We start from the raw sequence: 25,009 nt of genomic DNA, 5'->3' as shown, positions 1-25,009 counted from the left end.
GCACCAGCCTTGGTAGAGTTAAACAGTGGTTAAAGAAAATGATCTTAAAGGTTTTCTCCAACTAAAACAATTCAGTATTTCTATGATTTTTTATTTATTTATTTTTTAGCTATGTGGCCAGCCTAAGTACATATGAGACATATGATTAATAGGATTAGCTTGGATTGGTTAGTCTGTGCATTCCTATTATCTCATACTTAACATTTGTAGCTTGCTACTTCATTTATGAGGATTTTTTATAGCATTTATATACAAAAAGGAACTAATCATCCCCCCCACTTAGTCACCTTTCTTTTTGTCACCTACCAAAAAAACCAAACAAAAAACCAAACCAACGTACCAACAACAACAAAAAAAAGCCTTGGCTTTCCAGGGTGTTTTTCCACACTCTTGCTCCCATAATATTGGTTCCCTCACCACCCATTCAGTTTTCATCTGTCTTGGCAAGATCATTTTTCTTTGTACAGCACCCTTGGAGTGTACTGGTAACAAAGAATTTGAACAGAAAAAGCCACTGGTAGCCTATTTTTCCGTTTCACATGTAATAAAAGCAATTTGAGCTTGAGTTGACACACATACGCTAATCACATTCATGCAAAGGAAAAATATAAACAAGCCTCATCAGTGCTGGAATCCTATACTTGTTTTTAACAGTGTCTGTTGACAGATTATATAGCTTGAGATATGCCTGAAGGCAATAAAGAATTAAAATAAGTGAATTAAACTACAATAAATAAGAGCATCCACTTATGCAGAAGCCAAATTGTCACCTTTAAAATGTTATTGTTCCTCTTTCAAGCTGTAGATAATTCCACAGAAAAAAAATGCTCAGAGAAGTGCAGAAAAGGCAAAAAGAAACCTTCTTCAGGTGGTCTGTGATCACGTCTGAAGCTCTCACCAAGGCTTCTTCAACCTTTGGCTCTGTGCCTATTCCACATTCATCAGTACCAGCACTGCAAGCTATGCTTTTTGCTAGTTAACACTATCTACAGTGCTAGCAGATATCAAAGAGCAAAGAGAAGCTATGGCACAGTGTGTAGTGAGCCATATTCCGATGATGAAAGAAAAGCGCTAAGGATTTTTCAAAACTTGCTGTAAAACCTAACAGAAAAATAATATGGGGTCCACTAATTAGCTTAGAGGTGAAGAAGAGATCCTTGCAGAAAGAGTAAGCAAATTAATTGCTATTTTCAAGCTTCATGAGGAAAGACAAACACTTCTGTGTTGTGTGGGAGCAAGAGAGTATTTGTAACTATGAAGTGAGCTCATTAAAAGTCTGCTACTGAATCTGTCTTTTAAAACATGTTACATTGTAGCTAAAAATGATTATATTTGTTAGTAGTAGTAATTGCTCACGGTACTAATAATTAATGCTTTTCCAGCAGTCAGGGCACTCTTTTGAAGACATGAAAAGTTTTAGTCTCAGTCATCTTACCTAACTCCCTTCACTTTCTTAAAAGTCATCTTCCCTTCCCTCTGCTTTGAAGCTCAGAGGCTCATACCTTTTGAACTTGCAAGTGAATAAAATACTTGTAAAGAAAACATGCTAACCATGGATCAATTTCCACAAGGCAGACTTTCAGAGTTTATTTGCTGATGAAGTATAAATGGCAGATTCCAGTGTGATGAGTATTGTTAGGACTTGTGTAACTATCTAGCACAACCCTATTGTTACCTTATATTGCACTGATTTTCTGGGCAGTGCTCCTGATGCCTTTTTAACATATTTCTACTACTTAATATGTCTTCATTAAAATATCACCAAATCTCTCTTTTCTTCATATTTTTCCTCAAGTCAGTAAAAAAATATAGATTCTTAACAACTCTGAAAGTAATACCTGCTACCTACGTGCTCTACCCCAGGTACACAGTGAATTGCAAAATGTGAAAATCAGTTTTAAAGTGCTAGGTATTTTCCTACTCTGAAACACAGATCAAGTGCTACTGTCCATGCCATTAGCAACTATATAATTCCCTGTGCACATATAATCAAGCAAACCCTCCTAAGTTCCTACTGACAGTAATAAAGGAGACCTTATTGAGCTAAGGCAGTGCATATTTTAATGCTATGACTGCATTTTTAATTGAAAATGGTCTTCCATTAACATGCCACACTTAACCTTTAGGTACAATACAGTGTGCAAGAGTTTTGAGGTAGTTGCACATTACAGGTGTGTGGTTAGGCATAAAGCCAAAGCCAAGTGCTCCTATCTCCTCTGGAGAAGAATATCCTCCAAGGACTGCAAATATTTGTATTCAAAAGGTATCCTCAGTAGCAAGTGATTCAGCTTCCAACAATCTCCAGTTCATTAGAAGGAAGTAGATTATTTTGCAATGTTAATGAATGATAGCAGCTTTATTTCTATTGATTTATATGTGTAAATATATAAGCACTCCAATACCACCATCTTTCCTTGTTTCAATTATATGAAATGAAACACATTGGTATTAAGCTGACACTAACAAATCCCTGAGCTTCTCATGAATTTCCTGTCTGCTAGTTTGTGCTAAAAACATGTGATGTGTATAGATCTGATTGTGGTTCACTTTTCACCATTAAAAAAGTATAAATAAAACAAACCAACAAAAAGAGTAAATTTTGTTTTTCACACTTGATACCAAGTGGAAGCAACCTAAAATTAAAATTTCTTTCAACAGTTCAAAAATTCTGTTAGAATGAGGTTTATTGGGCTTCAATAAGCTTCCCAGGTATCTCCAACCTCTTCCATCTGAATTTTCCTTGTCAGAAACAAACTTGGCACATATCTAGTCATACGTTTAGAAGGTCAGTTGCTTATGTCTAAATTAATTTATGAAAGGAAGTCCAGCTTTTACTCTGTGTTACTAAGAACTGCCTAACCTAAATAGTCAGGTGTATATGTCAAATCATGGGGTTAGTTTAAAAACTAGGAGCTCTGATACACAAATATTTTGAAAATAAGGAAATTAAATTAAATTAAATGGACATTGTTTATGTTTAAATTCCTTTTGACTTCAGGGTCTCCATGGTCCTGATGCACATTCAGCATCTTCTCTAGAATCACAGGAAAAACTTGAAGATTAAAACCATTAGTCTCTTACATTCCCTCAATACTCCAGCCATAAGAACTTAAAACAGATGCTTGTTGGCAACAGTCACATTAAAATGATGGAAGTTGACAATGTTCTTAAACAGGTAATAAATTGAATATAAACAATATATTGCACCTGTGTTGGCAATTTAGACCTATAGGAATACAACAACTCATAAGGCTCTCCTCCATTTTTTGTTTAATCAAGGAATATTTTGCATTATAAATATTCAATTAGTGCCTTCTAAAACTGAGAATCTAGATAGCTTGTACCAAAAAAACCTGAGAATATACATATCCTCTATCTAGTTTGCTGAAGAATATCTGTAAAACAGCAGAAATATTTTTATTTGAAAAGAAACCAATTTGTAGACATGTCAAAATATTTTTCTAATCCATGCATGTTAGAAATTTATTGAAATAACATGGAGTAAAGCATGAAAATTCTCTTACAACATGAGTCACAGTGTAGTGCCATGGATTAATATAAATATTCAAGTTTATTCTCTGACTAGAAATACTTAATACTGAAAAAGTAGGTTTTTAACATTACTGCACTCCTTTGCACATTTCTTGTTCTGAATGCTGAATGCCTGGTTCCTCAGGTAATTAGAGACATTTAGGAGTGTGAATAACGACAGATAAAAATCCGTTTCACAGTACTGCTGCTATTCAGCCAATGCTTCTTTTGAACCATTATTTAATTTTATAAAATATTGCTCATAATTAACAGCACAAAGAAAAATCCCATCCATTTACAATAGAAACACTTTCCAATTAATAATGAAAGACATAAAGCAAACATTGTCTTTCTCTTCATTCTGTATGCCATTTCTAATAAAGACTGAATTATAGAAATTCATGCTAAAACTAATCTTTCCTTTACAATAAGAAGGCTCTACATGGCAGGAAAAGTTATAAACTTTTTTTGTCTGTTTGTTTCTTACTCAAAGGGCATATCAGTTACTGTGTATTACTGCGGCATTCCAAGCATTAAATTAAATTATAGACAATAGAATCAAGTACAGTGTACATCTGTGGGGCATTAAAAAGTGAGGCACATTCAGCAGTTTATTTATTCCCAGTAGAAATAACCCTGCTGAAACACTGCTCTTAAAACATTCTCCCCTATCAGACTTGGCTGTTTCAAATGCATTCCTCATGCAATTTAAGTATTTAGTTTTTAAATGTGACATGTAGAAATCAACCTTGATTTTCTTGGATGGCTTCACTTTCTTTAGTTGTGTGACGGTTTAGGTAACCTTACCACTCTTAAGTTCTAACCCTGCTACTGGACCTATACAAACAGCCTGAGGCATGCTTATTCAACAGACTACAAGTGAGCACACACATTTCCACCTGTGTTAATATGTGTTGAAGGCTTCTGCCATTTATTGCACATGATTAATGTGTAAGGAGAGGCCAAACACTGTGGAGACCAAATCTGCAATCTTTAGTCAAAACACATGAATTCATACCATCTGAACTGAAAATTGCATTGTTGGTTCAATGTTATTAGCAGTGACTGCAGTCATAGAACAAAGGGCTTCAAACTTTGCTAGTAAATTTGTGTACACTTTAAGAAAATTATCTTAAAATTTTGTTGCAAATCAAAATTATTTTAGATTTTAATAGTAGACATCATATCTTGTTTTTAACACTAGAAAATTCTTTCTATAATTTAGATCATCAGACTGTATGAAAAAATCAGAAACAGAAATATAGTGCTTTAAGGACCAGATTCAACACAGGTATAAGTGAAGCTTCATTTATGACAGTGGAAATAGGATAACTGAAATTGCCTTCACCCTTACATGACTGATCCTGAGAATCTGCTTCACCAGAGCAAAACTACATGTGGTTTATAGTACTATCTTTTATGCAATATTCATGCCATCCCCTTTGGCTGATATGGTCTTTCATCTTGAGACGTTAAACCTGAATGGCATATTTGTAATTGAGTTCCTACCTATGTCAAATCCATGCATTTCAGGATTTGCTACACCGTGGTCTAACTGTATGTATTTCTATTCCTATTTTATCTCAAAAAGACTCATTGGATTTCAAGGAAAAAAAAAAAAAAAAAAAAAAAAAAGAGAGAGAGAGGAGTCAGTACCTGATGTGAAACTTAGCATTTATAACTGTGTTGTGTTTTGTGACTAAAAGCCCAGACTGGGTGGCATTGGAAGACAAATGAAGACAATTAAGCATAAATTAATCCAAATTTCCTAGAACTCTTGTGTAATGAAACCTCTGACTGTTTACAGTAATAACCTGGCTACTTGCTCTAATTTTTTTTTTCTTCTGTTTAAAGCTCTCTGACATAAGAATGGAAAAGGGAGGTACAGTAAATATTTAACATGAAGGGATTCCTTAGCTGTCTTTAATACAACTCAAAGCAGAGGATGGTATTTCAATATGCATAATCTGTGTTGAAGGCTTCATGCTTATGCTTTTTTAGTATAAATCCAAGAACAAGAGTAGCTGGACTTAGTGGAAGCCCCAGCTGCCTTGACAATGTCAAGCTATGCAAACACTATGGGCTGTGTATTTCAGCACAGACAGCACCTGTATTGCTTGCTGCCTTACTCTAGCAGAACATGAAGTCCTTATCATAGTAACACACCAGAAGATACACAGTGAAAATATCTTTCTGAAGGATATGTCTTATGACTTTTATAACTTTTCTAAAGAGAGCATGAAAAAAAAAGCAGTGCAAATTCCACTGACCAACTGTGCTATGAATTACAAAAAAAAAAAAAAAAAAAAATTCTATAGGGATAAAAATATGTAATTGTTTTCCATTGCTATCCATTGATAACCACAGAGAAAATAGTTATTGCTAAATTGTATTAATAGCAGCACCAGGTTAGACTTGCATAGAAAAAGTAAGGGTATAAATTAGTTCTGTGACATTATTTAGAAGTGATCTTTATTTCCTGTAGCAGTTCCCTTGAGACTAGTTTCAAGGGGATAAAAAAGAAATAAGTAATTTGCAGTTCTCATTTGCTATTTATATTTGATGTAACATCCGTTGAAAATATAGATATTCATTATAGTTATATTGATACCCTTATTATTAATTTGTTGATAATGATTTTGCAAGCATAGTTTGTTATGGCAAGCAGCCTTGCTTTTAAATGGCATTTATTTATGCATATAAAAATACATATATGCCTGCATGCAGATATTCTGTCCATCACAGAATATTTCAGTCAGTGCCTCTAATTCCAAGGAAATGGATGTAAAGATTCTTTTATCTTACCGTTACATGGAAATACTTTACTTGGAAAGTTGACACACCCAAGTAATGATGTGGTATCAGTATCCAATGCATGTAGAAAACTTTCTACTTTAACATAAATTGTATTACAGAAAATGAAGATGGGGTAATAACCAGGAGGATGGATAATCCCTTTCCAACTAGTACATAGTTATCAACCAGAGCAGGTATATATAATTGTGCTATGTTTTAATAATTTTGTTTGTCTTTTTCTCATACAGTGAAAAGTTAGGACTAAAATGTTTTATGCTTATACTCAACTTGAACAGTTGTATGACACTACAGTAGATACAATGAAGACCACTTTAATTTGTTTTCTCATGATACTAACACATATCATGGCCCTTTTGATCTTTTAGTGACAGCCATCCCCTGGTATGTATAAGTTGTTTATGTAACTTATATAAGGAAATATATCCCTCTGCAAGAGAAACCACTGAAATCAGAAACTATTTAGATGATAGTTAAGTGAATAAAGCTGGCAAAAATAAAACAGATACTTTACAGTTATATCTACACAAAAAAAAAGTATTTTCTAATTATTTTCTTGGTTTTTATTTTTCTTTATGCAGAAAGCTTCTCACTGCCTTCAGACCAGACAATATTTCATATGATATGAGTCAGAACAGAAGAAAATATTCCCTGTTCTTTAATTCTTAATGAGAGAAAGTTCCCTTGAACTTCAGTTAAGCTTATATAGTAAGTGGCAGAGCTACTTAAGTGTAACATTCTCCTTTAAAGTATTAATGAAATATAATATAAACAATTAAATAGCTTTCAGTTAAATAATATATACTTAGGACCTATTCATTCCTAAGTGTACTTACTTGTGACAGTTTGATAAATATATTATTCTGTGACAAGCTATTTCAAACAATTCATTATGTTCTTTTTCACATGGTTTCCATAGTATTGGCAATGGAGAATTATATCCTGGTGGATAAATACTGGTGGAATATGCAGCATTTATTACAAAACTACCTTGTCCTCAAATAGTCCTCTGCTCATAAATAATGTGCAGAATATAAATTTCTGGTTTTATTGTATTCTAAACAAAGATATTGATGTCAGATTCAGTAATATAGTATTTGGGATATATGGTTGGAACATAACAACAACAACATTTTCATATTTATTTTAAAAATAGTCATGGAAGTAATCTTCTTAGCTCTTAATTCACTAATTAGAAATTGTCTTTCAATCCTGCAAAAGATTTCTGAATGTTGTCCTTTTTTTCTGAATGTGTCTTTTTTTCTTCTACATCTTTCCATCTCTACATACTGCTAGGAAAAACCCATAGCCATGAAACTAATGAAATTCTCTTTTTTTTTCAAAAGATGTTTTGATTTTAAGGTAGAAGGAATAACATAAGTTGCCTTAAAAGTATTCAGAAGTTCTTTGCTGGCTGCATGGATCCTGATTTTGTTTTCATTTTCCTTGATTCCTCCATGAGACATTATGAAATAATGAAAATTGAACATTTTCATTGATAATTTTTTGACAAAAAAAATCAAATTTGTATCTTTAAGACTTCTATTTTGTTCAAATAATATTTCATTTTAAAATATTAATTGACTTGCAATAAAAGGATGACACTGCTTTAATCAAAATAAAATATTCAAAAATATCAAATGTGAAAATAACAGGCTTCTTCAATGTTTGTAAACACTCTGTATTTGAAGATTTCATTCCAAGTTGGAATGGAACATTTTTAAAAATCTTCAGAAATTCTTTCAGTGCCAGAAAAATTCTCCCTCTCATTTCTAATACCTCATTTGTGTCTTGCTCATTTTTTTTTTTTTTTCAGAGAGTAAATTCTCATCACAAGATAGCAGACTTGTGAGTCAGCCATTGCAATTGCATTTAAAATATAAAGTGTCCAACCGTTACACACAGTCTTTGTGAATGATGGTTGCAAAATATGTGGAGCTAAATCCAAATCTTGAAGAGCATTATGAATTATTTGTTTTTTTTTAAATTTTATTAATCTTTTGCTTTCTTTTTCATCTGTGCATTGCAGTTAGATTTTTCAGTTCCCTGGGAAAAGGGTTACCCAGGGCTGTGTGTTTTTGCAGTGCTGAGCAGTACACAATCTAGCAGCAAATGGTGTCCCTCAAGGGTCTGTTGCTGGGACCAAAATTATTCAACATCTTCATCAACAACATGGTGGAATTGAGTGCACCCTCAGCAACTCTATGGATGACACCAAGTTGACTGGTGCAGTTGATAGCAGATGAGGGAAGGGATGTCACCCAGAGAGTCCTTGACAGGCTTGCAGCTCTGCACTTGCAGCTCAGACAGCTGTCCATATCCTGTCCTTGTGTGTGGCCAGCAACATAAGGCATGTGCATTTTCTTTGGTGAGATCCTATCTAGAGTACTGCAACCAGCTCTGTGGTTCCCAGCACAAGAAAGGCATGGACCTGTTGCAGTGGGAGAGGAAAGCCATGAAAATAAGCTGTAATTCATCTCCTGTGAAGACAGGATAAGAGATTTTGTGGCATTCCTGCCTAGAGAAGAGAAGGTTTTAGAGAGATCTTGTAGCAAATTTTCAGTATGTAAGGAGGGGGCTTGTAAGACTGATGAAGACTTTTTTACCAGGACCTGTAGTGATATGACAAGGGGTAATTATTTTCATCTGAAAGGGAGTAAACTTAAATTAGATGTAAGATGTTCTTCATTGTGGTGATGAGGTATTGGAACAGGTTGCCCAGAGAGGCTGTGTATGCTTCATCCCTGAAAATGTTCAGGGTCAGGTTGGACGGGTCTTTGAGCAGCCTGGTCTAGTGAAAGATATCCATTCCCATGGTGAGAGGATTGGACTAGGTTATTTCTTTCCAACTCAAACCCCTATGATTCTGTTATCTAATCCCTATATTACTATGGGCTTCTACACAACAATAATAAATCTGCTGTATCAACCCATCATTTCCATAGTAGCTAATTCCAAATACTAGTAGGCCTTGTGAGAAATCAAATTTGTTTGAGGTTAACCTCAAACATCTGTAATTAAGCACCAATGTTAAATAAGTCATCCAAGATGAAAGTGAATTTTTAAAGGTACAATGAAGAAAGTACTAATGGAGAAACTAATGGAGAGAGATAGGATGAGTGCACATACTTGTGGAGGTTTAAGCATAATACATAATGGTTCACCACACAATTCTTAATAGTTACATGACCATTAATAGCTGCCTAATATTGACTTATGTTCTCCAGTTACACTACTTAAGATCCATTCTGTTGAGTTCTATGAGCTCAAAGTGAAATGGCAGAAACATGGCTCGGATTTTGACTGCTAATATTTGCAGTGTTACTGGTTCTGAAAGGTTTCAAATATGTCTCATGTTATTCAAATAAAACTGTTCTGTCTCTTTCTACAATGCATTTAACATAAACAGCATTTTACAGATAATTAGGCATACTGAAGGAGAATGAGTAGAGACAACAAATATTCTTGAAGACATTTGTTTCTGTGTTGCACTTCACTACAGTGCTTAAAATTGCAAACATTGACAAGGTACAACCTTAGATTGTGTATAGAATTCATGTTGGAGTGGAATTCATCTACATTTGACTATGTATCTAAGACTGAATAGACTTCCTTGGGGTATAGAAATGATTACTTTTGGATTATGTATGTATAGATTTGTTTATAAAGGGATTTTGAGAAGCCATTTGGGAGTGCCTTTTTCTCTTGTTCTGATTTAAAAAAAAAAATGTTGGATAAATATTTTGAACATAAATAAATGAATAAAACAAAAAAAAAATAAAAAAAAATGAATAAAACAAAAGCTGAATATATAACACCCCACTTAGAATATGAAAGTTTGAATTATTTCAGAAAATTCTGTCTCATAATAAAAAAACAACAATATAATTAAGGCAAACAAATAGACCTTCAATGTATTCAATTTTTATTAATATTTAAAAGTATTTAGGACATATCAGGAAAAGCAGGGTCAAATCATGGATGCATCAGTACTAGACAACTCAGATTAAGTAGATATTCTAAAGAAACTGATGTTTAGTAGCTGAATACTTGTCTCCCTTCCATGAATTAAATCTGTCCAGAGAAGCTATTTTTGTTAATTAAAGAAAGCAGTCTTTGGTGTATCAAAGTACTCATTTCTAAATGCATTCACTCCTGTTTAGAGTTGCTGTGTTCAGTAACACTTGAATTTATTTCAGTGTGTAGCAAACTCTTCTAAACTCACCAATGGAATATTATCTCAGACTCTGCATCTGCTGTGAGAAATTGATTTGGCAGAGAAAAAAAATTTCCTTTCATCTCTATAGTTATTACTATCTCAGTTTTCCCTCTGCCTTTTGCTTTTCTTTACAATGACTCCTTTCTCCTCCATTCTGTTTTTATAGATGCTGATGATTCTAGATAGCCTTACATATACTGTCAATCACATGCCATCCTGCCCAAGAGCATATGCCTCTGAAAATCACATGGGATACCTCATTTTTATCCATCTTTTTCAAAGGAAATTCAATTTAACAGTCATTTTGGATAGCATAAAACCCTGACTCTTTGGCATCTTCATTTTAAATGAAAGCACCAGATTCTCTTTCTGTCAAAACACTGGATCTCTCCATAGGAAGAATTCTACCCTTCCCAGACCAGTGTGGTAATAAGCATGTACTAAGTGGTACACCTTAATAAATCAAATCCAAGAGACTGCACTTTCTGTGTTTTATCAGAAAAGGGTTGTGATTATTTGAACCATATGTGTCTTCTAAAACTCAAGAGTTTTATAAATTGATTCTTTCTCTTGTTAACACTATTAAGATATTAAACATAATGTAAAACATCTTCTGTGAACACAATGTAAAGGGGACATTTCTTTGTATATTTACTTCCTTAGAATTACAATGGATTTTCATGGACTGAGTTGAACCTGCTGGTGTTATTCATGCACTCATGCCAGCTTCAAAAATTAAAGTGCCAACTGGAACAAAGTATTGTGGGGCTTGAAGTTCAGATTGCAACATGGAAGGCTTCCTATTTCAGTTGCTGCTTCTCGGTTCTGGGTTCTTAGGTGTTGTGTTGTTTTTTCTGCAGGCAATAGTGGTGAAGTGACTCAGTCAGGTAGATGCTGGTTTTGGTTTTTGTTTTATGCTGGTTTTCCCCCTTGTGTATTTCACTGCATTGTATTACTAGATTAATTATATTATTAGCTAAGGTAATTATGCATTGTGCTTACAATATCTCATGCTATATTAAACTCTTACTGCTTTATCTCAAGCCTGAGTTTTGTATGTTACTCTTCCTGTCACTTTTGTGTTGAGGGAGCAGGCAAGTTAGCCCTTGTGCTAAACCATTACATGGATAAAGTAGTGTGCTCAAAGACTATTTCATGGATGTTTGTGTCATTCTAAGATGGAATAAGTATTATATAAAAATTTCCAATTTATATTTTTGCTGCAGTATTTTTTTTTAGATAACATCTCTGAAACTTTCTAACATGCATTCTACATTTAGGGAAAAAAAATCAAACATTAATAAAAAAATTTACTATCTGGAACATTATCACTTATCACCTACTTAAAATGCTTTACTAAACTGATGAGGGTCATGAAGTCACTAGAGGATTGTAGGTGGCAACATTATATTGGTATAACACTGTATATAAAAATAAGCATCTCTCCTACCCTGGACTGAGACCTGGGGACTTGTAATAGCAATGATAGTAAGTCATTTTTCATTAACAATTAATACAGTTTAATATTTTCTATCACAGCCACATTTTTGAATGGTGCTGTCAGGGAACTTTTTGGGCATGTATATACCTTTTCCAAGAAAAATCACACTAGAGTGCTAAATAAATATTTTTGATAATAGAGTCCCTGATATCAGGAGTATGTCAGCTTAGCCACAGCAAATTTGTTTGAATCTAACAACAAAATCAATTAAATAAAAAAAATGAATGATACATTGCTTGGCAAGCAATAGCCAGCTAACTGGACATAGATATGTAATTAATATAGTAAAATTAATTTAAAATATTTGAAAATATATGTTGACTGAATTATTAATATTTGTCTTAAAATAAAGAAATATTATCAGTAAAATAATGTTTTGAATGTGTGGAAAAAAAATCCTTTAAATAAAATTTCAACATTGGATTTATGAATATTTCTTCTCACTCTGAGCTGATTCTCTCTGTTTTTTCCCAGGTTCAGATAAAATTCAGATGGAAAGCTATTATTCTTATACTGTTCCACATCTGTTTCTTCCATACTGATGTGATTACCTCACTGAAATTAAGTAGGAAAAATGGCAGATGAGCTCTGAATTAGGCATGTCAAAACCCCTAGTAGCTCACTACTACTGTAATAAAAATCAACAATAAGATCTAGAAACTGGTAGGGTCACATCTGTTACTGTCAGAATACAAACAGCATTTCAACATATGTTACTGTTAAGCAGGTAAATCTTTTCAGATGATTTACAAAGAGGGTTTCTTCTAGGACCATTTGTAAATTTGTCATCATTACTAGGTACATTTGATTAAATAAAAAAAAAGAATCCCAAGACTTTATTACACTACACTGAATATTTTTATTTTAAAGAATTAGTAATATGAAGTTGAGCATCAGATAATTTTGACGGAAATACACTCTTAAAAAAAAACAATCTTAAAATTGCAGTAAACTCAGCTTGTGTGAAGATAAGGTATTATTATTCTTAGTTTGTTGTACACTATGAAGTCCCCATCCAGCTGGCGGCCAGTGAGTAGTGGAGTCCCCCAGGGATCAGTGCTGGGCCCCATCCTCTTTAACATCTTTATTGATGATCTGGATGAGGGCATTGAGTCTATTATCAGTAAATTTGCTGATGACACCAAGCTGGGGACAGGAGTTGATCTGCTAAAGGATAGAGAGGCTATGCAGAGAGACCTCGACAGGCTGGACAGATGGGCAGAGTCCAACGGCATGAGATTTAACGCATCCAAGTGCCGGGTTCTGCACATTGGCCACAACAACCCCATGCAGTGCTACAGGCCGGGGTCAGAGTGGCTGGAGAGCAGCCAGGCAGAGAGGGACCTGGGGGTGCTGGTTGATGGTAGGTTGAACATGAGCCTGCAGTGTGCCCAGGCAGCCAAGAGGGCCAATGGCATCCTGGCCTGCATTAAGAACAGTGTGGCCAGCAGGAGCAGGGAGGTCATTCTGCCCCTGTACACTGCACTGGTTAGGCCACACCTCAAGTACTGTGTCCAGTTCTGGGCCCCTTAGTTTAGGAAGGATGTTGACTTGCTGGAACGAGTCCAGAGAAGGGCAACGAAGTTAGTGAGGGGCTTGGAACACAAGCCCTATGAGGAGAGACTGAGGGAGCTGGGGCTGCTTAGCCTGGAGAGGAGGAGACTCAGGGGTGACCTTATTGCTCTCTACAACTACCTGAAGGGGGGTTGTAAACAGGCAGATGTTGGTCTCTTCTCCCAGGCAGCCAGCACCAGAACAAGAGGACACAGCCTCAGGCTGCGCCAGGGGAAGTTCAGGCTGGAGGTCAGGAGGAAGTTTTACATGGAGAGAGTGATTGCCCATTGGAATGGGCTGCCTGGGGAGGTGGTGGAGTCGCCGTCACTGGAGGTGTTCAGGAGGAGACTTGACAGGGTGCTTGGTTACATGGGTTAGTTGATTGGGTGGTGTTGGGTGATAGGTTGGACATGATGATCTTGAAGGTCTCTTCCAACCTGGTTTATTCTAAGAACAACAAACACTGTGAATTAAGTGCAAGAACGCATTTTGGATTTTTATTAGTATGTAGAATTAATTCTACAAGCCCTATTAGATTTGTAATGGTTGCATTTTTATTCTTTAGTTAAAACCAGATCAATTACAGTGGGACTGAGTATGTTATTTTGTCAGCAAGGAAAACTAAATATCAGCTAGATGTAACAAAATATATATATATGTCAGAATATATACGTGATATATGATAATGTGAAGTGGAAATATCAAGGATTGGAACATGAGCTAACATGGTTAGCTGGGTTAAGGATTTTTATGTTTTGCTGAGATTCTTCTGCCATAAACTAAACAGAAGATACAAGCATATACCCCATGATTTCCTACATGTTCAGTCATAGTTTTTTTCAGTACTTTTAGGGAAAAAAAAAACAACCACCACCAAAAACAACTCCCAAAAAAACCCTAAAGAAAACAAACAAACAAATAAGCAAACAAAAAAACAGAGAAGAGTCATGTTGCTTACAGATTGAAAATATTCTCATCTCCCCAAATGATACCTTTTAATTTCAGAAAATTTCCTCTGTAATTTAAACAAAATCACAGAGAAGTTCTTTCTTTGAAGTTTTCACTATAATTTAAACTTCATCTCTAGATCCATGCATTAGAATAGAATAAAGGAGGAAGGGCACTGACCACCAAAACTATTCATGGACTTTGATGCACCAGCTCCCTTCGTTAAGCCAATTATATCCTCAAAATAAAGCTAGGTAGCCAAACTCACCTGCTGTTAGGGAGCAGAAGTTGAATCATGTGAGAATAGTTATGGACTGAAGGCTTTTTGCTTGTCATTACTAGACTTTGCTTTCTGCCTCCTACTCTGCCAAGTTTCTAAGGCATTTGTCTGCCTGCCATGCAGAAAAAACCTCAAGCGGTGAAAGTTCATACTTCTGTCTTCCTAAGAGCCTTTTATGTTTACCTCCTACTGATTCCTGTTCCTCAAAAAAAAAAAAGATTCTAAAATATCTTATAAACTGTGTTTTAAAAGTATAGTGGTAACTTCCAGTATTACTACTACCAAGATTTTCTAGTTAGTTTGCTATTTGCAATTAATTCTGCCTTTCAAGTTCTTGGCTTGGATTTTGCAAGGAAGCCTCAAGTGGCAGCATTGAGTTCAGCCATCACTTGCCAGTTTATAATATCTCCTTTTCTATTGCTCAGCTGGTTCAATTGCTCACTGGTTCACCTGCTTTAAACTACCCTTCCATTACCTGGCAATCATTATCATGACCCTATGATTATTTTTGCAGCAAGATAGATGACACAGGAAAGTAAAAATCATTAAGGCATTAGCTCATATTCAGCAGCATAGGTTTTCTGGGTGAGTTTGTGTGTCTCTTTTTTTTTTTTTCCCCCTCAGAGAAGAAAACTTCTGCCTCTTGTTACAATTTTAATGAGAAATATTGCCAGTTTGAGGTCTTAACCTTGTTAGAAAGATCCAACTACTTGTAAGATTATATTTTTCTCCTTGTCATGGAGGACTCTTTATGGTATACTTGAATAATGCTATGCCATACAGTACCGGTGGATTAAAACTTAAAGATACTTGTGTTGCCTGATCTTACTATTAATCTGTACTTCATAAACTGTGTCACAGATACCTGATTCTCTCCTCTATATATGCTTTTAATTATACTCCTTTGTGTTCCTGTTTCTTTCTTGTCACATGTAAGCAGACTGTGGTTATGAGATGTCAGCAATATAGAAAAAAGCTGAATTACATCAGCTTGTGCAGTTGCGGTGACATAATGCTATGAAAAACAGAGAAGAGCAACAGCAGCTTTGTCATTGTATGAGGGAAAAAAATAATCTGCAGTGATATTTGCCTGTTCAAGATTCACTATGTGCTTAATTTCCAAGAACGTGCTATAATGAAATTTCAGTATATACCATACTCTGTAGAGTATTCTGGCTAGTGTGGGGCAGCAATAATGTTTTTGCATGTAATGTTCAAAGTATATATTTATTTATAAAGAATTTACATTTTTACAATATTGAAATAGCATAATAGATGGGTGGTAATTATTTTTTTTTTAGTAGAAATGACTGGTTTAACAGTCTTATAAAGAATGACATACTGATCATTAAAATATTCAAGAAAACAGTTCTTATGAATGTAATTAACATTGCTTGACAAACACCTAACAGAATTCTTCTTGTTAAAGAGGGTATGATATAAATATGTTCACTAAAGCAGATGTGCCGTAAGGGGAAGTGTGGGCTAGTCTGAATAATTGTCAGTGGACTCTGGCACACACACAAAAAAAAACCCCAAACCTTGAGGTTTGTTCTTGGTAAAACAGCAAGAAGTAGGTTTTGGTCTCTTAGAAAATGTAATCTAGCAAGCCAGACTCACTTTAAGACTTTTAGATGTAAGTGAAGTGCCATATAGGAATACGAAAATATAGAATAGAGTAGAGTAGAGTAGAGTAGAGTAGAATAGAATAGAATAGAATAGACCAGGTTGGAAAAGACCTCTGAGATCACCAAGTCCAACCTGTCATCCAACAGTATCCAATCAACTAAACTATGGCACCAAGAACCCCATCCAGTATCCTCCTAAACACTTCTAGTGATGGTGACTCCACCACCTCCCTGGGCAGCCCACTCCAAAGGCCAATCACTCTTTCTGTGAAGAACTTGTTGAAGCAGACTTTTATTGTTGTGTAAAATATTGTGTGCCTTGTTATGGAGTGGGTTTAGTTATTGTGTCAAGCATTCAGATTAAAATGGCAAAATACTACAGTAGAAAAGCTAAGTAACATTTTCTCAGATTTGAGGATCAGTATACTGAGGCTCCGGGTTTACCAAAAGATAGGACTAGGAAAGGTCTTTTATTTTATTTTTATTTTTTTTTCTGTCTTGAGCACTGACAACACATTTTCCCCAAACAACTCATCCTCTATTTCTCCTGCTTTTTAACTCTTTAAACAAGGTCTTTAAAAAGGAAAGGTGGTTTGTAACAGAAGTCTATAAAAACTCAATAAAAGGAAAGATTTTACTCAGCTGAAATCTTTAGCTATTTGCATGTGAGAGAGGAAGTGAGGGTTTCTAGTCCATGTGTTGGAACACTTTATCCCCTGAACTATTTAATATAAAATGTATAGATTATTTTGAATACTACTTTTTTTCCCCAGAAAAGGAATTTAACTGCTAAATTAGAGTCATACTGCTGCTTGTTCACTCTTCCTAAAGCTTCAACAGGAAATGGAAAGAGCATCCAGACTTCCCAACCAATCTAGTAGTTAATAGCTTGTGATTAGATTTCTTTATAGAAAGAGAAAGATCTGAGTTTCAATCCATTTAGAAAAGGAAATTGAACTCATGTCTGCTATTTCTCAGATGACCGCTTTAGCTACTAAAATGAATTTTCTCTGGCCAGGTTCTCAAAGAAAACGGCAATTTCACCTGATCTTCTAAGCCTGCTAGATGTGGTAGACCTGTGTGGGGACTGTCTTTGTTATGTAAAACCAGTCCCCTACAGAAAACCAGCTATGGCTTCTGTGTGGCTGACAAGGTGCAGCATGGATGAATGGGCATAACTGCTGATGCAGCACATATGCAGGAGCCTCCACTCCAAACTGGATGAAAGCCCCTTAGTTGTCTTCACTACCTCCAGGACAATCTCGCTTCTCTCAGCGTTGGCTGCTGGACCGCATTCAAGCAAAATGTTTGCTTAGGGATAGCTGTGAGGATGGGCTAATTTCATTGCTTTTACCAAGAGTGATCTCTTCAAAATTCAGCAATATTTCCCAATACAGATATAGAAATACTGTTCCTTTTCTCCAGTCCCAGCTCTGCTGTTGTGGAGACAGTCCTAGCTTATTCTCTGTGATGACTTCTTTTGAGGCTTCCTAACAGAAAAAATGGTTTTCAGCCTCTCTGGCCCGGGCTATGTTTTGCACCATCTGCTTGAGAGTCCAGAAAAACCCCTGTGCTTTCCTCTTTCTTCCTTCTTGAGGCCTGATTCCAAGTTTCTGCAACATTATCTGGAATTAATTTCCCTTTCTCTGTGGAAGTGACTTTAGCCTGGATCATAAGCAGCTAAGTCCCTGAATCCCTGATCAGGTCAGTACATCTTTTGACAAAATAATTGTTTGCTTGGAAAATTATGAATATGTATTTCCCAGATTTCATACTGTTCTCACTGAATCTAATGGTAATATTTGCAGTGAACTGAGTGCTGGGCTTCTTATCCCTTCAAAAAACCAACGCCAGAACAACACTGTTTATACAGTAAAAACCTGCAGTTTGTCATGCCTGAAGGCTCCTTGTCTTTAGGAAGAAAACATTCAGTAATTGTTTTTTTCAACTTCCATCGCTACAGTTATTGCCACACACACGCACACACACACACACCCCCTCCAGTTGCAGTTAATGTCCTAAGCAGTGTTTTGTCCTTTTCATAAAGTTTTGAGGAGAAAAGTTAATTTCACCCTTCCCCACTCATGATGTTTTGAAGCACAAAGATCATGATGTAAACCTCCTGGATAGCTGGCTCCTTTTGAAAATTGTTCCCAGGTGTTTTGTCTCTTTCTTACTCAAAGATTATATGATTAGCATTTTAATGTCCCACAACTTCTTGTTTAGTTCCCTAGGAGGGTATTAAAATGAAACCATAAAGGCTAAGCTGTTTGGTATTTATCACACACACTTTGCTTGTATTTCAGAGCTCTGGGATTTAAACAGAACGTCAGTGTTTCACAGCCCATTTGGATACCTTGGACTTCATGTAATGCTGCTGGATGAGTATCAAGAGCGACTGTTTGTAGGAGGAAGAGACCTTTTGTATTCCCTCAGTTTGGATCGAGTCAGCGAGAACTACAGAGAGGTGGAGTAAAAAGCTATAGATATTAATCACCTCATGTCATAATGTGCAGCACAGAACATCAGGAGTTTGCGTGACTGCAAATGAGATAATGGAGTACTTGTAGATGTTTTGTGCATGAACTTTAAGTATATTTTTTTATGTTTATATTTAAGAAAAATACACTAAATTGGAGAAAAATTGACTATATTTAAGAAAAATGCAATAAGACATCTGGGGGTCATGCACCCATTTCTTAACTTTTTTTTTGTTGTGTTTGCATATGTTTAGAACACCTCACATGGTATGCACCTGACTTCTGTATGTCCATTATATTATCAAGAAATAATTTCTCCCTGGCATTTTGTGGTGGGTTGAGCATTAACTTTTAGCCAGACCAACTCAGAAGCAAATACTAAAAAAAAAAAAAAACCCACTAAAACAACAAAAAAGAAAGATAATAATTTTTTTAACACCTCAGAGAGCAATATTGCATAAAGAGCTTTGTTCCTTCACAGTGAGATATGGGTTAACTCCTTTTCCACTTGATAAAAGATATCAGAGATCACGGGTAAGAAAACTTCTAGAAATCTGGGTTGTGGGTTTTTTGGGTTTCGGTTTTGTGGGTTTTTTTCCACCCCCTGTAAAATAAGCTTTTACCCCTTTCTTTTCTTCCCCACTTTGCAGTATATCTGTATGAGGAATGATGACAGAATAGCACACTTTATGTCTCTGTCAAATCACCACTGTCCCATTTGGACATACTCTTACTCTTTACTCTTACTCTTTACTCTTTTACTGCAGAATTTGTGCTTCAGCCAAACAAAAGTTAAAGACTAATTAAGTTCTATTTGCTAACTTAAGAAGGGATGCAATATTTGAATTGCTTAAATTCACTGTAACATACAAGGGTTCAGACTAGTTCACACTTTAGTCTAGCTTGGCCTGAAGTGATAGAAAGCTCATCGAATTTCTTGAAATTAGTTTTCATTAGATGTGCCATCCTATTTTTTGAGGCTAATGAATGAACAGGGAAGCTGTTTGGAGACACTAGTATTTGAATTTACCAACAGGTGTTCTCTGTACTGCCTTACAATTAATTTTTTCTCCATGAGGAGTGTATTTAAAAGTAGGGGGTTTTCTGCCTTTTAAATTCGGTGATAAAAATACATCATTCAGATGTCAAGGAGCATATTATGCTACAAAATCATACAGAATCACATTAGAGGTTGGAAGGGATCTCAGAAGATCATTCAGTCCAGTCCAACCACCCTCCCAGAGCACCTAGGGCTGGTCACACAGGCATGTGTCAAGGTGGGTTTTGAATGTCTCAATAGAAGGAGGCTCCAAAACCTATCTGGGCAGCCTTGCTCAGAAGATGAGAGAAAACCACTAAACCAGCAATTAAAAAAATTATTTCACAGTAGCCTGCAGGGGTGGAAAGTTTTGGAAAATTATGTCCAGGCCAATAGTTACGTCAAGAATGCAGCCCAGTGAAATGTATATTAATGTAATGTTATTCCTGTCTAGATGCATAGGAAAATTTCTCAAAAATACTACTTGACATCTTGCCAGAAGTTTATAATCCTGGCAAAGGATCAATTCAAAGTTAATTCTGGTAGTTGTCATAACTCTAAAGCATGAACATCAGGAAATGTACTATGTAGCGGGTTAAAGGTTGCCATTACAGATGATTAATATCTTGATTTCGATGTGGTGCAAACATACTCTATATAACACTGGTTAAGTGAAACAGCAATAATTACACAAATATAATTAAGCACATGCATACATTATTGTAAACCCATCTGAGTGAAAACAAGTGTCCTGATTAATCTTAGGTTCCTTGCAGGACTTAGATGGTGTCTGAACCATAGGTGGTCTGATTCAGGCCCTGAGACCTGAACACTGACAGTGTGCTGAAGCTGGTAAGAATAACATATAGATAACCTTTTGCTTTTAATCATCAGGCCTCGAGGATTTATAATTTGTCCCAAATTTCCATGAAATTATTTTTCTTACAATTTATCCCCAGATTTTCTATGGGTAGAATGACTTCATGAAAAGTAAGTCAATTCAACTACAAACAAAGAAAGAACAAAAAGAAAAGGTATAAAAAATTTATAGCAGAAGAATTTATTTTTATAAACCCTTTTCCAAATTGAAAAATAATTGGTGATTGGACTATTGAAAAAAAAATCTTAATGATGACATCCGCATTTTTGATACTTCCTTGGTTTCAGCCAAGCTTGACATCACTGAAGAGAACTTGTTTTTGTTTTTACTTTTAAAAGTTCTAAGAAGTGAAGCAATCATTCCAGTCTGCTCAGTCATTAACGTTGTTTTCATCCAAACAAATCATGCATCTGGAATGAAACACTATTTTATACAGCAGGTATAAAAATACCTCACTTGTATAATTTGGCATCACTTCTAGCAATTGACTACAATGATCTAATCCTATTCCCAAGAGGTTAATTGCTGACCCTCATTAACTTCACTGCAAACCATTTTCTTTCCTAAGTAGCCTTATAGCAGGAAAGCAGTAGCTTGAAATTAATGTTCTATGTTGAGAGTTATGGACAATTTAGCAGAGATGTTTCAACTGAATTTATATCAGTTATTCCATACATTACCTTCCTTTGAATTCTGTTGTAGTCAATTCTGTTATCATATTAAGATTACTGATTTTTCCCTCAGCAAGACAGAATACACATCTCTTACCTTTTTGTCAACTTTTGTAGATATTTAAAAGTAGACCTGGAAAATTTTACTTTTCAGGTAATGGAACCTGATTGAACTTCACAGTTTACAATAAAACATGTGTATATAGTATGGTATAGCATAGAATCATAGAATCAACCAGGTTGGAAAAGACCTCATGATTAATTAAACAAAAGAATGGACCATGTAACATGAGCTGTTCTATTATTCAAGAATTCTGTTCTATGAATCACACAAGAAGCAGTGGAAAAATGGGATTAGCATAAACAGAATTCCAGTTGAATTATTTGTTGTTTTTGTCTTTTCCCTCAGATCCATTGGCCTAGTACACCTCTGCAGGCAGAAGAATGCATAATTAAAGGAAGAGATGCTGTAAGTATCATAAATTACAAATCAAATATACTTTAATCACACTGGTGGCTGGTGGAAGAAATGGATTTAGGCATTTCTAAACTTCAAATAGATCAAAACACAGATGTAATTCTAAATGTTGCAGCTTAAAAATATGTAACTACTGTGAACATACTAAATTAGTTTAAATGCTTTCCAAAACAGTGCATAAACAGGAAAGAAACACTTTTGATTAGCTGAACAATCTCCTAATTATTTTTCTGGTGATATCAAAGAAGGTACCTTAATAATTCTCCTTTCCCATTTCTATTTTGCTTTCTTTTCATAGATATAGGGTACCTTCTCCATTCAAAAGTTTCACATTCTAGTTTATCTTTAAAATTCACATTCTCCGGAATTTTTCCAAAAAAAGTAGCTAAATCATTAGTAATTATAAAATACCCTCTGAATCGTTTTTCCCTGTAGGATTCATGGTATATTAATGAAAATATTCTCTTTTATCAAGCCCCAAAACCATTCTGTTCCTGTGATCTAACGTTTGAAATACCTGAAAGTTCACAGACATACAGCAGGTGATATCATTGGCACCACAGGATGAAAGTGCTCTTTAATTTCAAAGCACACCAAGTTCATTATCTGCACCTCATAAACACACAGCAAATACAACACCTAATAAATCCAACAGTTGAGAGAGCTCACACTGTACCAAAGTATCCAAAATTATTACTGTTTTGCATGAACATTGACAGGAACATAGGACATGGAAGGGCACACACAAGGTTTTCCCACAAGCAGTAAATGGGCAGACTTGATGATAACCATGACGTACTCCCAGTGAAGATTAGGAAGCTACGAAGATTTCTCTTAAAGCACAAGCATGAGAACTGTACAGATGAAGGGAATCAGTGCACCAGACAGGAAAATACTAACAATAATAAAAACACACAACACTTCGCTGTTTACACTGACCTGGCCTAGAACTCATCCTTTTTGTGGAATCTGAAAAGTTCATTGCCTTCCCTGGATGCTTTTGTATCCTTGAGAATTTGAGATGGCTTTTGTTGAAAGTGGTGATTTCAACATTATCCAAACATCATTGTCATATTAAATGAATCCAAAACCTAAATTCATTGAGCTTTATTTTGCTAGATGATGGAATTTATTTTCTAATATTTTGACAATATTCTTTGTGTTATATAAATACAGAAATAGCTACTGTTGTTCCAATGTAGTATAAAGATATCCCCATGAGAATCATGAGATGCTCCAAAATTAAAAAACTTTTACAGTCCAGTGGGTCTTCAATTTTGTTTTTTAATTGATTTGATCTTTTAAAGACCTTCATGTTTCCCACATTTGCCTGCACTGTGAAACTTTAGTGTCTCTGTTTAAAAAAAAAAAAACAAAAACAAAACAAAACACTCAAAGAAAGAAACAGACAAACAAAAACCAAAAGAAAGAAACAAAGGGAAAATTAAACCAAAACAAGCAAACAAACCCAAACAAGCAAACAGACAGAAACTAAAAAGAAGAATTTTTAAATAATCACGAGACTCCAGAAGTGGAGTCTTTAAGAAAAAAATGTTAAAGCAGTAAAAATGGGAAATATTGCAATACCAAACAGCACACTGATCTTCTCATGAGACCTATTGTGTATCAGATCATGTGAATGAGTAAGACTAATTAATTAATTCCAGGGAAAACATGACAATTTCCATTAACATGCTCAGTGCTCAGTAAGCTAAATTTCTCAAACTGAAAAGGATTATAAATGAGGATCATAAACTTTCCTATTGCTTTTCCTTTCACCTTCATTTTCTGTAGGTATAAACCTATACTGACTTAATAGCATAATGTCTTAAAATAAATCCTTTGACATTTCTAAATTCTGAATGCTATTTTTCACACTGTAAAGTCTCAGAAGAAAATACTCATCAGTGTTCTTTCAAATATTTCTGCATATTTCCATGCTGTTTGGTTTTTGTGTTTGCGTGTTGTTTTTTTGGGTTTTTTTTTTTTTCCCTTCTCTCCTTTATTTTCCTTTGCCACAGGTCTGTTTCTGAAGGCATAATTTAGTGGAAATAAAATTGTTGCAATAAGCATCTCAGTTTTTGAAGTACTTCATGTGCCTCTGCCATATAAAAGAACAGGCCAATTTTACAGGTTTTTACAACCTTTGAAAGTTATCAGTTCATCTTGTAGCAGTAAAACTGCAAGTACTGAAGTCATAAACACAGTTTCAGAGAGCTTGTTACAGTCTTAACCAGGCAGGTAGGAAAGCCTTCTCATAACAACATGTTCATCATCTTAAACTCAGGCCACACTTTTCTGAAATGGTTCAAAACAAGAAGGAAATCTTTCTACTCTCATCCAGTGTGCCAGCAAACAGACTTGTTCGCCTGCAGTGTGACAGCTTTTGATCCTCTCAGTTATTTTATCACAATTAGAAATCATTCATAGAAATAAAATTCCATAGTGATGACTAACTCCTTCACACTGAAGAAGTTTCAGATGAATAAAATTCTCCAGAGCTGATAATATGTCCATGGACCCTCCTAAAGACAATCATAAGATTCAGTGAATTAATATAACAAGAAGAAAATTGATTTGAATGTTCTGTTGGCCAATGGATCTTTTATTTGTTATGCATACAAGATGTTATTAGTAGGACCAGAAGCAATGCCTAACACCTCTCAGAACAGCACCCTTTTTCATCTATTTATAAATGATAAGTCAAGCCATTTGCAATGATTTTTTTTCCATATGTGGTATCTGCCTTATCCTGTCTGTTCTGTAGAATTTTTCATGGATTTCTATGAAGGCACACAGAAGGAAAGATACTGATTTCTTTCTCTATTTAAATGGGAAAAAACCCCAAACCAACAACAATGAAAAAACTAAGATCTATTTTCCTCCACAGTGCTTTTGAGACAAAGATCAGGCACATGTGAGTAAAAAAGGAAAGCATGGAGTACAAACTGTCTAGACCACCAGACAGAGAGAGAACAGAAGGACT

The 25,009-nt window shown here is 35.2% G+C and overlaps 1 protein-coding gene across 2 annotated transcripts in view; it reads left to right on the top strand.

Moving 5' to 3' along the window:
- Positions 1-25,009, top strand: part of SEMA3E (semaphorin 3E) — a 123,173-nt gene that overhangs the window by 42,957 nt on the left and 55,207 nt on the right. For both annotated transcript variants that reach the window (XM_068167869.1, XM_068167859.1), the window contains 2 exons: positions 18,782-18,942; positions 21,955-22,014. In XM_068167869.1, coding sequence (XP_068023970.1) covers positions 18,782-18,942; positions 21,955-22,014 — 221 coding nt within the window. The remainder of the gene's footprint in view (positions 1-18,781; positions 18,943-21,954; positions 22,015-25,009) is intronic.

This window comes from Melanerpes formicivorus, unplaced genomic scaffold, assembly GCF_026170545.1.
Source record: "Melanerpes formicivorus ecotype bairdi unplaced genomic scaffold, bMelFor1.0.p_v2 SCAF_3, whole genome shotgun sequence".
Taxonomy (NCBI): Eukaryota; Metazoa; Chordata; class Aves; order Piciformes; family Picidae; genus Melanerpes; species Melanerpes formicivorus.
Note: the sequence above shows the minus strand (reverse complement) of the source record. Positions and strands in the feature narration are given on the sequence as shown.